The 12,806-nt window shown below is 37.6% G+C and overlaps 2 protein-coding genes across 2 annotated transcripts; one reads left to right on the forward strand and one right to left on the reverse strand.

Annotated features, from left to right (window-relative positions):
• Positions 1–653: 653 nt before the first annotated feature.
• On the forward strand, positions 654–2,463 carry LOC110790726 (uncharacterized). The gene is made up of 3 exons (XM_021995495.1): positions 654–1,229; positions 1,538–1,877; positions 2,147–2,463. The coding sequence occupies exons 1-3, from the start codon at positions 654–656 to the stop codon at positions 2,461–2,463; spliced, it is 1,233 nt and encodes a 410-aa protein (XP_021851187.1).
• A 201-nt stretch (positions 2,464–2,664) lies between these two features.
• LOC110790729 (probable inactive receptor kinase At5g10020) lies at positions 2,665–8,348 on the reverse strand. Its single transcript, XM_021995499.2, has 3 exons — positions 6,887–8,348; positions 4,254–5,780; positions 2,665–3,580 (listed from the first exon to the last, which is right to left on the reverse strand). The coding sequence occupies exons 1-3, from the start codon at positions 7,869–7,871 to the stop codon at positions 3,003–3,005; spliced, it is 3,090 nt and encodes a 1,029-aa protein (XP_021851191.1). The 5' UTR covers positions 7,872–8,348; the 3' UTR covers positions 2,665–3,002.
• Positions 8,349–12,806: the final 4,458 nt, after the last annotated feature.

Consider the following 12,806-nt stretch of genomic DNA (forward strand, 5'->3'; position numbering starts at 1 on the left):
TAATTGAATCTGAGGCGGATCCAAACGTGTTGTGGACTATCTACGGAGGGGCGACATTTGGAGTCCTAAATTTGTTCTTGTTCGATTCGGGAGCATCTAGGGAATGTACGCATCACATTGTATGTATCCTAATTATGCTAATTGACTATGTGGCAATTAATTTGGATTCCTGGCTTTATGGTTTTTCCGCATGAATTATATTGTTTATATTATTCATAACCTAACAATTTAGTGAGGAGAACTTACCTTCAAAGAAAGCCTTGCCAACCTGAAGAATTCAAGTATCCTCAATCACTTTTTGGGACGAAAAAGCGTCTGTTCAATGTTAAATGGTTTGATACTTGGCAAACCTAGCTTGAGTATAGTGTCGCCAAAGACCCTGCTTTTTGTTTCATTTGTTATTTGTTCAAGGATGAACATATTATTGGAGCTGAAGCTTTTGTTGGTGAGGGTTTCCGCTCTTGGAATAAGTTATCTACAATTAAAGATCATGAAATTATACACATGGAATAAGTTATCTACAATTAAAGATCATGAAACTATACACATGGGTGTTCACATAAGGTTGTGGTTGCTATGGAGTTATACAAGAAACAAAAAGGTGGCATTATCACCGCTTTATCAAAGCAAACGGAGGAAACTATCATAAGCGAATGGAGGCTTCAATCATAGCAATCAGATTGCTTTTACTCCAAGTTTTGTCTTTTCTTGGTTATGATGAATCTGAAAGATCATTGAATAGAGGTAACGTTATTGCACTATTGACTCTTCTTTCAGAACATGATGTTGAATATTCCAAAGTTGTTTTGAAAAGGGCCAATGGTAATTGTCAACTTACTTCTCCTGTTGTTCAAAAAGACATTAGCAATGCTTGTGAAAAAGAGACAACTAAAGCAATACTTGAAGATCTTAAAGATCTTAAGGATGAGGGGAGGTTTTTTGTTATCCATGCTGACGAGTCTGCCGATGTTTTTGATAAGGAACAAATGGCTTTTTGTTTGAGATATGTTAATAAAAGGGGAGAAGTGTGTGAACGTTTTCTTGGTGTTGTGCATGTTCCCAATACTAGTTCTTTGACTCTTAAAGATGTTATTGAGTCATTACTCATGGAGTACTCTTTAACTTTCTCTCAAGGTCGTGGTCAGGGTTATGATGGCGCAAGCGATATGCAAGTTTCAATCAATGGCCTCAAAACTTTGATATTGAATGAATGTCTTCAAGCATACTTTGTACATTGCTTTGCTCATCAACTTCACTTGACGCAAGTTTCCCTTGCGAAGAAGAATTAAAAGTGTGCTTGGAATTTTGTTGATGTACTTGCAACTCTCTTGAATTTTGTGGGGGGTTCACCTAAGAGGAAAGAATTTATTCGAGAAATACAAGCTCAGCGTGTTGTAGAAGTATTATCATTAGGTGAACTTGAAACAGGAACGGAATTAAATCAAGAAATTGGCTTGGGTAGCCCTTGTGACCTCGTTGGGGGACTCACTTTAAATCATTCTTGAATGTGCTTGAGTTATATCCCACGATCCTTAAGTCCCTTGATGCCATTGTTGGAGTTTCTGATACACCTGATTCAAATAAAGCACAATTTATTACACACATGTTGATGTCTTTTGATTTTGTGTTTGAGGCACACTTGATGGTTGCTATATTTGGGATTACAAATGAATTGAATATGGCATTGCAAAAACGTGATCAAGACATTGTAAATGCAATGTCTATGGTTGATGTAACGAAGTTAAATTTGCAAAAGATGAGAGATGAAGAATGGAATTCTCATATGGAGAAAGTCACTTCTTTTATGGATAAACAAGGCATTGAGGTTTCAAATATGGAGGGGAACTATGTTGTTCCTGGGAGAAGGATGTATAGAGGTAATGGCCCACAAATGACAAATTTTCATCAACTCCGAGTTGATGTTTTTCTATTGATCTTCAATTACAAGAACTTGAAAATCAGTTCCTCGAGGTAAGTAAAGACTTACTTGTGTGTATGTCTTGCTTTAATCCCTCTAATCAATTTGCTTCTTTTGACAAAGAAAAATTGGTTCAACTTGCTATATAGTATCTCAAGGATTTTCGAACTACGAAAATAATTGTCTTTGATCGTGCACTTCAAAATTTCATTGTTACTATGAGAACAGATGATAGATTTTGGAATTTGGAGACTATTAATGAGCTTTTTATGAAACTTGTTGAGGCGGGAAAGCATGCAACTCATGACCGGGTCTACTTGCTTTTGAAGTTTGTGTCGACTCTCCCTGTTGCAACAGCAAGTGTGGAAAGAATGTTTTCTGGAATGACGCAAGTGAAAGATAAATTGCCCAATAGCATGGGAGATCAAATGTTGAATGATTGTTTGATTAATTATCTAGAGAGAGATATGTTTTTGAATGTTAATATGAATGATATAATAGATAGTAGAACAATTGCAATTTTGATATTTGGTTGTAATAACTGATACTTGTTACTTTCGAGAAGGATCTTTTTTAAGTATTAATTTATTTTAATTTATACATTGATTATGATCGTATGGTTCAAATCTTGGCTCCGCCACTAATTAAGGGGACTCCAAACTTGACAATAATCGGCCTTTTGAATAATTCACCAAATTTGACCAAGAAAATATGAATAAAAACAATTAATATAGTTCGGTGGGATATGTCAGATCTAACATCAGGAAGTGCATTAGTACCAATAAATTAACCAAGGATGGTGAAAGAAGGCGCCCAAAAAAATTGCAGCCAGCTTTCAGTTCACCATCATCACCAAACTCAAAAATATGTCAATCAAACAATGGATCAATTGTAACTTTACACAAGAAAAATTTTGAAAAAATGAATGAGATCAATCACCCCACATTCGAGCCTGCCTTCGGAACCGGTTGCAGAAGTGAAAAGAAGACTGCTACAGGGGCTGGGTGGGGGAGGGAGAATAAAATTAACCCAAAAAGGAAGTCTGTGGTAAGAGACTAATAGGGACACCATGTACACAGATTTATCAACCAGCTATTGAACATAGATCTTCAAAGACTTGTCGAATGTTAGGCCGCTCATTTACAGGAAGAATACACCTAAGAGATACACCGAGCATATCGTCCATCACTTTCGAGGGTTCTTCCCTCCCTGCAATGTCGCGATCTATACAATCCATGCGCCGCCCTTCTTTATCGCAGAGCCGAACCCAATCTGTTAGGTCAACAGCACCTGATTGCCCTGATATGATATCACCAGCACTTCTTCTTGTCAAAATTTCCATAATAATCACTCCAAATGAATACACATCAGCTTTCAATGAGGGCATTGGCTTGGAAGCATTAGAAAGTTCAGGAGCACAATAACCAAGTGCCCCAAGATTCAAAATCTGCTCAGCAACTCCAGCAGGCATCATTAAGCGGTGTAAACCATAATCAGTCACTCGGGCACTGAGATCAGGCCCCATTAAGAGTATGTTTGTTGGCTTCAGGTTTCCGTGAGGCATGCCTCTATCATGAAGAAAGACCAGGCAGCGTGCAATGTCAACAGCAACTCTCAACCTCTGACTGAATGACAAAAGAGAATATCTTCGGGGCGTGGATTCTGCATAGGACAAATGATGATAAGGTTTTAGAGATGATACACCAAGCAGGATCAGAACAAGATAGTTAAATATCATGTTGAAGATATCAGAACAAGATCTCAATCTAAGACAACCCAATCACATGTAATGAACTGATGTCACTATATACAGAGCATGTTAGAGAAAGAATGTTATGTTGGATACTGATGAGAGTTTTGTGGAACTTTTGGATAGTTCAAATCAAGCCTCCCAAAAGCTTGAATATCCATTACTTTTCTGTAATTCCAGTTTATTAATTGAAATCATCTTCTTCTCCTCCTTAATTCATAACATCACAAAAAGCAGGGAACATCTTAAATTTTAAAATGCAATGAAAAAAGCTCTCAAATGCAAAATGACAAGACAATGCTGACATCTTCACAAATACTGATGACAAGAAGGCAAACAAAGGAAAAATTATGTGTAGTACCAAGTAAATCATTCTCCTAAATCATAATTCCACTACAAAATAGAAAACTAATTGATTCTAGAATGAACTAGACTCAAAGTAACCTAGGAACTTCTGGAACAGACATAAGAAAAATATATCATCACAAAATTTTCACAAAAAAATCGCAGTAGCAAAACATTTGCATATCAAGTTCAAGCATGTTGAGGCTCAAACATCACAGATATAAGCTCTAACTGCCTTACCGTACAGGTGAAGTGCCAAGCTATCCCCATTGATATAATCTGATAAAATAAGCCTCTCTTGTTCTCTGGGGCCCCAGTAATAAGCTCGTACTGGAACTATATTCGGATGCCTCATTAAACCAATCTTTTTCACTTCCTTTGCGAATTCTTTCTTACTTTTAACCAATCCTACCCTCAGCCACTTTACTGTTAACATTTGTCCACCACCGAGTGTGGCCTTGTACAATGTACCATGACTACTTCGACCAAGAACTTCAGCTGGGGCTCGAGATAACTGCTCAGCTGTGAATGCAAGTGATGCATCAAGGAAATACAGCTCTCCAGCAAACCGATCAGGTGAGTAGACATCCAATGTTACGGGTTGTTCAGATGTCTCAAAGAAACGGGGTGAGGATGACAATGGAGAACCTGGAGGCGACCTCCGTGCTGATGTCACTATAGGATTATCAGGGAGATTGTGCTTCACATAAGAAGTACTAGATGCTGCTGCCACAGGTGCACGCTCAGATATGTCTGTCACAAGTTCAGCCTGACCTGATAATGACCTTGAATTCGAAGTCAGTAAATGAGTATTAGAAAAACTCATTGACGTTTCCGGAGGCTCAGAGCCAGCATGAAATTTGAAAAGTGAAGGCCGAGTAACCCTTCCCACTTTAACATCTCTTCCAGTTGTTGCACCATTGAATTTGCTACTCCCATGAAACCCATGATGAGCACGGTAATAAGCTAGTGCAACAAATGCAATCATTAGAGCAGCCCCAACACAGGCAAGAATAATGGCAATCTTGATGCTAGACGACTTTGAACGTCGATGTCCTTTATTTCCAGATATATAATTTGAACCACCATTCGGTGGTCCTTCGACACCTGGGATAACCAGCTTCTCATTTCCTGGATGAAATGAACTCGGTGGAAATGTTCTCAAGCTTTCAGGAACTGTACCTGACAGTTCATTATAGGTCACATTCAATGCTTTTAGACTTGAAGGAAGCGTACCAGGTAAGTGACCCTCGAATTGATTGTTTGACAAATCAAGGGATTCCAACCCATTAATACGGTCCAATGAACTTGGTATATGTCCTGATAAACTATTTTTTGCAAGATTCAATGATCTCAGCCTACCCATGAATCTTATATCTTTGGAAAGACCACCTACTAATGAATTATCGGAAAGATCTAAGGACTCCAAGGGTGCAAAAACAGGCTGGGCCAAGAATTCGCCAACAGTAGATTCCGGGAAGGGGATTACTCCATTGAAATGGTTTCTAGAAAGATTTAAGTTTATCAAGTTCAACGAAAATAAAGCAGATGGAATCGGCCCAGCCATGTTGTTGATGCTCAGGTCAACCTTGGATAATCTCGGAAACTGACGCCATTCAGAGGGCAAGCGACCTTCTAAAGAGTTGTTACTGATTCTCAAAGTAGTCAAACCTGATTGAGCACTGAATTCTGGGAAGCTCCCAGTTAACCTATTTGAACTCAAATCAAGTATCTCCAATGTTGTTGAGTTGATGCCACGGATAGAGCCTGCTTGTAGACAAACTAAATGTTTCAGGCAAACTCATAAATGGAAAGGAAGAATCCAGAGGAATACATGAATAAGTTACAGAACAACATAGGGAACTTCTTGAACAGATTCATAATTTTATATCCTTAGAAACAAATGAAACATGGAATGCACCGACTTATAAAATGTGAAAGATTACTAATAAAACACATTGTTGTGTACCAAGCAAACACAAACGATTAATGCATATTTGTCATACTGTACGAGGCACCTCAAGGACAAATCAAAAATTATTAGGTATCTCTATGGCTATAGTTGTAGTTCTCAGTATGCCAAAAATTTACTGCTCAACAAATTACAGAAATTTCTTACAAAACATCACCTATTAAAGCTCCCAGTACCCAGGTATCTTCATACAAGCTCATCACTGGAAATTAGACTAAAATAATAACTTCTGCCGATTCAAGGAATAGATTAAAAAAATGTCTGGTTCCAACTTCCAAGTCACTAGCATATGCTATCGATTGAATCGATCATACACCAGCTCATTAAGAAAAGACAGGGAAAAGGTTTGCACATCGACAGATTAAACCAGGTCGACCAAGCTTGAAAGTAACCCAGCAGTGAAAACACAAAAAATGCTGATACTCCAACAAGACTTCTGCATACAATGAATCTCAATACCAAGATGACTAAGAACCATACATAAGGAAGAGACAGAGAACCAAGGAAAGCGTTTTCAAATTTCTATCTTTGAACAGAAGATCTTGCATGTCCTATAAGGACATAATCATGATGCTGAGAACCCCTTACTGTTCGCACCGTTGATAACACAACAGCATAAAAAACAGCATCTGGTAGATTGACCAATCACAACACTTCTCACACTTCACATCCTAGATCTTTACTTAATACAGTTGCATGCAGGTTAAACCAATTGAATTTCAACTCTCAATACAATTTGTTCAAAGCTGCATTCAATTAGAGCAATACAAAGTGAAATGGAGCACATAAAAAGATCTCTACCTTCAACATCACATTCAAAGTTCTACTAATTGCAGATAAACTTTATAAAAAATGAGTGACAATAATTGAAAGCAGAACAAATGGACCCAACATCGCTTACCCGAAAACCCATTTCCACTAAGATCCAGTTCAATCAAATGAATCGAAGTAGTCAACAGCTCCCCAGGTATCTCTCCATACAATTGATTGTTTCTCAGACACAAAACCCTCAAATTGTTCAACGAGCCAAAAGAAGGAAGCTCTCCCCCAATCATATTATCCCCCAAATCCAATTCTGCCAAGCTCTGGAACAATGACAATGTAGCATCTGACAAGAACTTCCCACCCAGCAGATTACTACTTAAGTTTAAATGTCGAATTGTATTCCCCAAACTCGAAACACTAGAAGGATCAACCGGAAGCTCACCCGAAAACTGGTTCATACTCAAATCAACATGCTCCACATTCCTCAGCTCAGAGAAGAACACCCCAATATCACCCCATAGCTCATTCGCATGCATATCCAAAACCCTTAGCTGCTGGAGGTTCTGAATTCCGGCAGGATAACCCCCGGAAAACCGATTATTTGACACATTCAAGTGCTGTAAGTTCCAGAGGTCGTGAATTCGGTCAGGGATCCGACCAATAAACTGATTATCCGACAGATCTAAGAACTGCAAATTGCTCATTGAACCTAATTGGGGAACTAATCTACCAGTGAAATTATTCCCCTTTAAATTCAGTTTTTGGAGCATTTTTAACCCAATTAGGGTACTAAACTTCAACTCACCGCCGAGATTCAAGCTCTCGAGAACAATGGAAACGACGGAGTTCGTTGCATCGTCGCAAACGACGCCATGGAAGGAGGTGGGGCAAGAATCGAGATCTGAAGCAGTTGCGACAGCCGTTGCATTCCATGTTGTAACGATTTTCCCAAGTGGGTTATCTTTGATCCCCTTTTTGAACTCTAATAGAGCTCGAACTTCGTCTGAGTTGCAGAGAACTAGCGATGGAGTGAGAAAATTCAAAATTAGGAGAGAAAAAATGGTGAAAACCACACTACCATTACTACTACAACTAATATTACCCCTACAACCGAAAAACATCGCTAAGACTGCCGAGAAAAAAAAAACCTAGGAGAGAGAAAATCGATTAAAGTTAGGTTGACGAGTGACTGTACATTGGGAAGACGAAAAACAAGAAGAAGAAGAAAAATGGGAGAAGCATACTTTTGGGGGAAATGGTTAAATTATGATGATGATAATAACAATGGGGTTAAATTCAACTGGAAAAGGGGGACTTTTTTAGGAGAGAGAAAATTAGGGTTTTTGCGCGAATTGAACTAGAAGGGGAATAAAATTGAAAAGGGGGCTGAAAGGAAAATGGAGGAGAGAGAAAAAGAATGAAGGTATAAAAATGGCGGATTGTAGTTAGAGAAAGGTGGAGAGAGATGGTTGGTTCATTGGTTGGAGTGGTGAGGTTGCTACACTGTGAAAAAAAAAACCACACTCTGTTTTTCTCTCCAGAAAAGTAGTGAGTGAGTTTCTCTGTCTAGAAAAGTAGTGAGTTTCTCTCTCCAAAAATGGTGTGTTGTAAGAAGGAGAGTGGAGGAGAGGTGCCGCTGAATGTGCTAAAAATGGCATGAGATGTCAAGTGGAGTGATTTTTATTTATTTTTAAAATAATTATAGTTTTTGTTGTTTTCCTCCATTTTTGGTGTTTTAATTTTTATTACTAATTTTGGATTTCTATGACAATTTGACATTGTCTCTGTCAATCTTAATTACTCCGGAGTAAATACCAAGTATTTGAGATTTATTTAATTAGTCTAGATTTTCAAGATGCGTCCATTTTTATTTCAAAAGGTCATGTGCGCACAAGGTGTACAATAAATTTATTGTACACTAAGATAACTTTAACCCCTTTTTTTGTAACTTTAACCTAGTTTTGATTAACTTTAATATTAGTAAAAAAAAATTGATAGATAAATATTTTAAAGGGTTAAATGATTAATTTTATACATTATTAGTTATTTTGAAGAAAAAAGTTTTACTAAAATGAAAAAATTTATCACTGAAAAATCGATAACTTTTACCTATATATGCTTAACTTTTAAGCATTTTGAGTTAACTTTTACTCCGGTGTCAATATTTATTGTACACCCATTGTAAATAAGAATTTGTGTTTTTATTTTATAATGCTCCTTGTCTATTTTCAGATATTATATTTTTTTAACTTAGTTAAAGTGTGTGAAAATATTTTTATTTTATTTTTAGCAAGGTTAAAATGTGTTCTTTCAATTTTTTTAAACTGATGTTATAAAAAAATTTACATATTTTAAGTCATTATTTACCAAGAAACAAAGAGTATTGTCCAATTGGGTCAATTTTTAATTTCTTACTAAATTTTGAGCTCGGACGATGCTCCGAATCATTGCAAAAACAAAAAGTCATAAACAACTATTGGCGTCAGCGAGGGATGAAAGGAACAACTGCTACCTAATGGCGACGATAAGGGAGGAGATCGAGGAGCAACGGAGGGAAGGAGACGAGAGGAAAGAAGAGAGGCAGCGAGGGATGAGGGAGAAGAGAGACGATGAGGGGAGGAGAGAAGTGATCATCACATATGGAGACTTGAAAAGGAATCCTAATAATATTAGTTTCGTCATAAGTAGGAAAAAATACAAGAGTTCTAGGATGGAAATCTCATATTATATGCAGCGAGCAGAGGAATGAATAGAGAAAAGGGAGGATTGGATGAGGGCAAGGGTGGAGTTAGTAGAGGGAGGAGAACTGAAAGAAAAGGTGGTCATGGTGGGATAGGACTTCGAAGCGGTAGAGAAGATTACAACAGCGGATGACGGTGATGGTCAGGGCGCAGACAGGGGGCGGGTGGGGAGTATTAAATACCAAAGTATATCACTAAATGTTCCTGGCTTCGCCATAGGTTAAGGCGGTGCTAGTAGTGGATCGAAGGCAATGAAAGATAGAGTGGGGAAGGTGATAATGGAGGAGCGCGGGGAAATGGATTTATCATGGGATTGGGGGAAGGGAGGAACTAGAAAAAGGAAGAGGGAAGAAAGAGAAGAATGTAAGATTGACAATACAACATATAGAAAGTACCAAAATATAAACATGTCTACTAATTCAGAACAAAGGAAGTATGAAATTTGAGTTGTAAGGGTGTTTTATCCCTATCTCTATCCTCCTCTAATCCCCATCTCCTTAAACAAACAAAAGATTAATTATATCCTCCCCTTTTATCCCCCTAAAGAAACACCATCTTGGAGTATAGTGCAACAAAAGTGAATTTAACACATTTTATTGTTTTTTTTTTTGGACAGTCACCAAACATGAAAACCTAAGAAGCATTATGTAGCCCATGCATCCTAGCTAGGGATGGGCATGGGCCGAATTTGGGACCCAGACCCATATTTTTTAGGCGGACCCAGACCCGCCTCAGATCCATTGCGTCTGAAAAATTCAGACTCATACCCAGATCCAATGGGTCTAATGGGTCTCGGGTCGAAAATGGATCTAGTGTTATTTGTTTATTTTTAACATTTTGTCTTAGAAAACTTTCCCGCATCATTAATTTAACCGATTTACCATCACATATTCAAATTCTATATATAAAATTTTACAATTAGCAAATTAGTGCCAAAATACTAATGCATGCATGTATCTAATTAGACTATTTCTAATTTCTAATATTTGACCAGGTCCATGTGCCGGATCTGGACCAGGTCTAGGTCTGAGAATATTGGACCCAGACCCATACCCATTTTTAAACACATGGATCCAGATCCGCCCCATATCCATTGGGTCTCAAATAATTAGATCCACACCCTTAAATATGGGTCGGGTCCAACCAGGTCTGGGTCGGGTCCTTGACCCATGCTCATCCCTAATTCGAGCTTGTAAAGCTATCTCATGGGCTTCCTTAAGTACTTCCCTACTTTGATACACAATGTTACATAGATTGAAACTTCTTCGATATCATTTATTATAGCTTGCATAGTTGTTGGCGCTGCTTCTACTTTATTCACATATTGGATTGTGTTGCGACAATCAGTGTGAATTTCAACCCTGCCATAATTATTCTCCTGCAGCCATTGGAGTGCATACCATATTGCTCTAAGTTTTGTATTCAGAGGAGAACTAGCTCGAACTACAGTGTTGATTGTGTGGTTGACCCGATTGTCGAGTTTGTCAATGAAATGACATGCAATTCATGCGTAGCTTTTCCCTTTGTTCTTTATTCCTTTCTTTCATGCTCTATCCCTCTTGACAATCACATTTGCTTCGCCATTGGGATCTCGATCTATTGTAGCCTTGTTGGTATAGCTTTGAGTAGTTTGCCTTTGTGCTAAATTTCTTTCATTGTATTCCAATCTATAATTGACTGTGTTGTGGACTATTTTGGTCCATTTATCCATTATTTCAATAAGGGTTGTAGGTGTTGCATCTTCTCCTTTAAAAATGACTTCGATCCAAAGATTTCATGTCGCCCAAAACCCTGCAAAAAACATATTAGTCCGCAAATAATTTGGTTCATCTTCTTTGGTTATTAGGTTGATCCAAGACTTGACCCAATCCTGGATTGAGATGTGCTGGAATTGCGCCATATTGATTTCCAATTGACTGGTAGCCCATAGCCTCGAAGCCTACTCGCAGTCCCGAAACAAATGTTCCGATGTTTCTTCATTGATTTTGCATAGTGCACAGACAAGCCATGTGAATCCCTCTTTTAATGATATTTGTTTTAGTTGCCATTTCCTTATCGCATAACCTCCTGACAAAAATCTTCCATTTGTGTAGTGTATTTATCACCCAGAATTTCTTCCAAAGCAGGATGTTGTCCCGATTTTGATTATATCTTCACTTTGGTTTACGAGGTATGCATATCCCGACTTAACTGAGTATGTACCTGACTTAGAATGAGCCCATATGCGCGTATCATCTCTGTCTGTTATTGGGATGTGGATACTTAGAATCTCACGAGCCTCCGTACTTGGAAACGAATCCCAAATCTTCCTTGTGTTCCATTGTTTTGTGTTGGGGTGAAGTATTCTGTCTATCGTGGAAATTGAGTTTCTGATGGCATGGGTGAACAACAAGAAAACACATCTATTGGTTGAAAATTGAAATCCACTAAGTGATAGTTCTAACACGGGGCTTGTACAATATGTTTCCGGGTACAAAGATATGTTATAGGCCTCGTATGACTATTATCCAATGTTAACTTTTGGTGCTCATTTAATTTGGGGTACGTTTTGGCTAATGAGCAAAAATATCTCTAGGATTCCAATAACAACTTAACTTTGGTTGTACGACGTGTTCCGAAAACACTTAAATGCTCATATTGAAATTGGTGCTCACCAACCGTTCTACATCACAAAGTATTCTCAATTCAAATTAACATTACAAAAATCAACAATTTATGAAAAGTCTTTGAGAACTTCGGTTGATCTTATAATTTAACAGGAAATTAAAGAAACCAATCTAATTTTTGACGCTCGAGCTTCCTATTGCAAAATCTAGAAAAATTCAAGATTTCAAATAAATGAGGGAAATAAGAGATGGGGGTTATAACACTTGAGTAACGGAAAATATTATAAAGCATTCCTTTGGAGCAAAAACAATAATTCCATTGTCCACATACTTCTTAATTTGGAACAAGCGATTTAACCAAAGTTTGGAACAAGAGATTTCTTCACACTAGTAACATAAACAAAAACAAAAACAAAAACAAAGATTACTTCACACTTGTAGCCAAAGTTTGGAACAAGCAATTTCAAGGCTTGAATGTGTATTGCCTCGTAAGATATGCAAATTGCTCAAACAAAATCCAAAGAACGGAATAAAAAAAAGGTTTGGCAATTTTTTTAGACAAATAAAAAAAAGTGGATTCAAAATTACAAAGTATGCAATCATACCTTATCCAAAACCCATATTACGATTTAGCCAAAAAAACGACAAAGATTATTCTTATTAAAAAGAGATCAACTCTTTAACTACAATGCGTGCTACTGGCAACAAA

The sequence above is a fragment of the Spinacia oleracea genome, chromosome 3 (assembly GCF_020520425.1).
Source record: "Spinacia oleracea cultivar Varoflay chromosome 3, BTI_SOV_V1, whole genome shotgun sequence".
NCBI lineage: Eukaryota > Viridiplantae > Streptophyta > Magnoliopsida > Caryophyllales > Amaranthaceae > Spinacia > Spinacia oleracea.

What these genes read in the sequence shown, in the direction of transcription:
- LOC110790726 (XM_021995495.1), top strand. Translation starts at nt 654, where the DNA reads ATGGAGGCTTCAATCATAGCAATCAGATTGCTTTTACTCCAAGTTTTG. An exon ending in AATGTCTTCAAGCATACTTT is followed by an intron (nt 1,230 to 1,537) that starts GTACATTGCTTT and finishes ACGATCCTTAAG; the next exon opens with TCCCTTGATGCCATTGTTGG. An exon ending in TGGGAGAAGGATGTATAGAG is followed by an intron (nt 1,878 to 2,146) that starts GTAATGGCCCAC and finishes CTATGAGAACAG; the next exon opens with ATGATAGATTTTGGAATTTG.
- LOC110790729 (XM_021995499.2), bottom strand. Translation starts at nt 7,871, where the DNA reads ATGTTTTTCGGTTGTAGGGGTAATATTAGTTGTAGTAGTAATGGTAGT. An exon ending in TAGTGGAAATGGGTTTTCGG is followed by an intron (nt 5,781 to 6,886) that starts GTAAGCGATGTT and finishes GTCTACAAGCAG; the next exon opens with GCTCTATCCGTGGCATCAAC. An exon ending in CTTGGCACTTCACCTGTACG is followed by an intron (nt 3,581 to 4,253) that starts GTAAGGCAGTTA and finishes TGTCCTATGCAG; the next exon opens with AATCCACGCCCCGAAGATAT.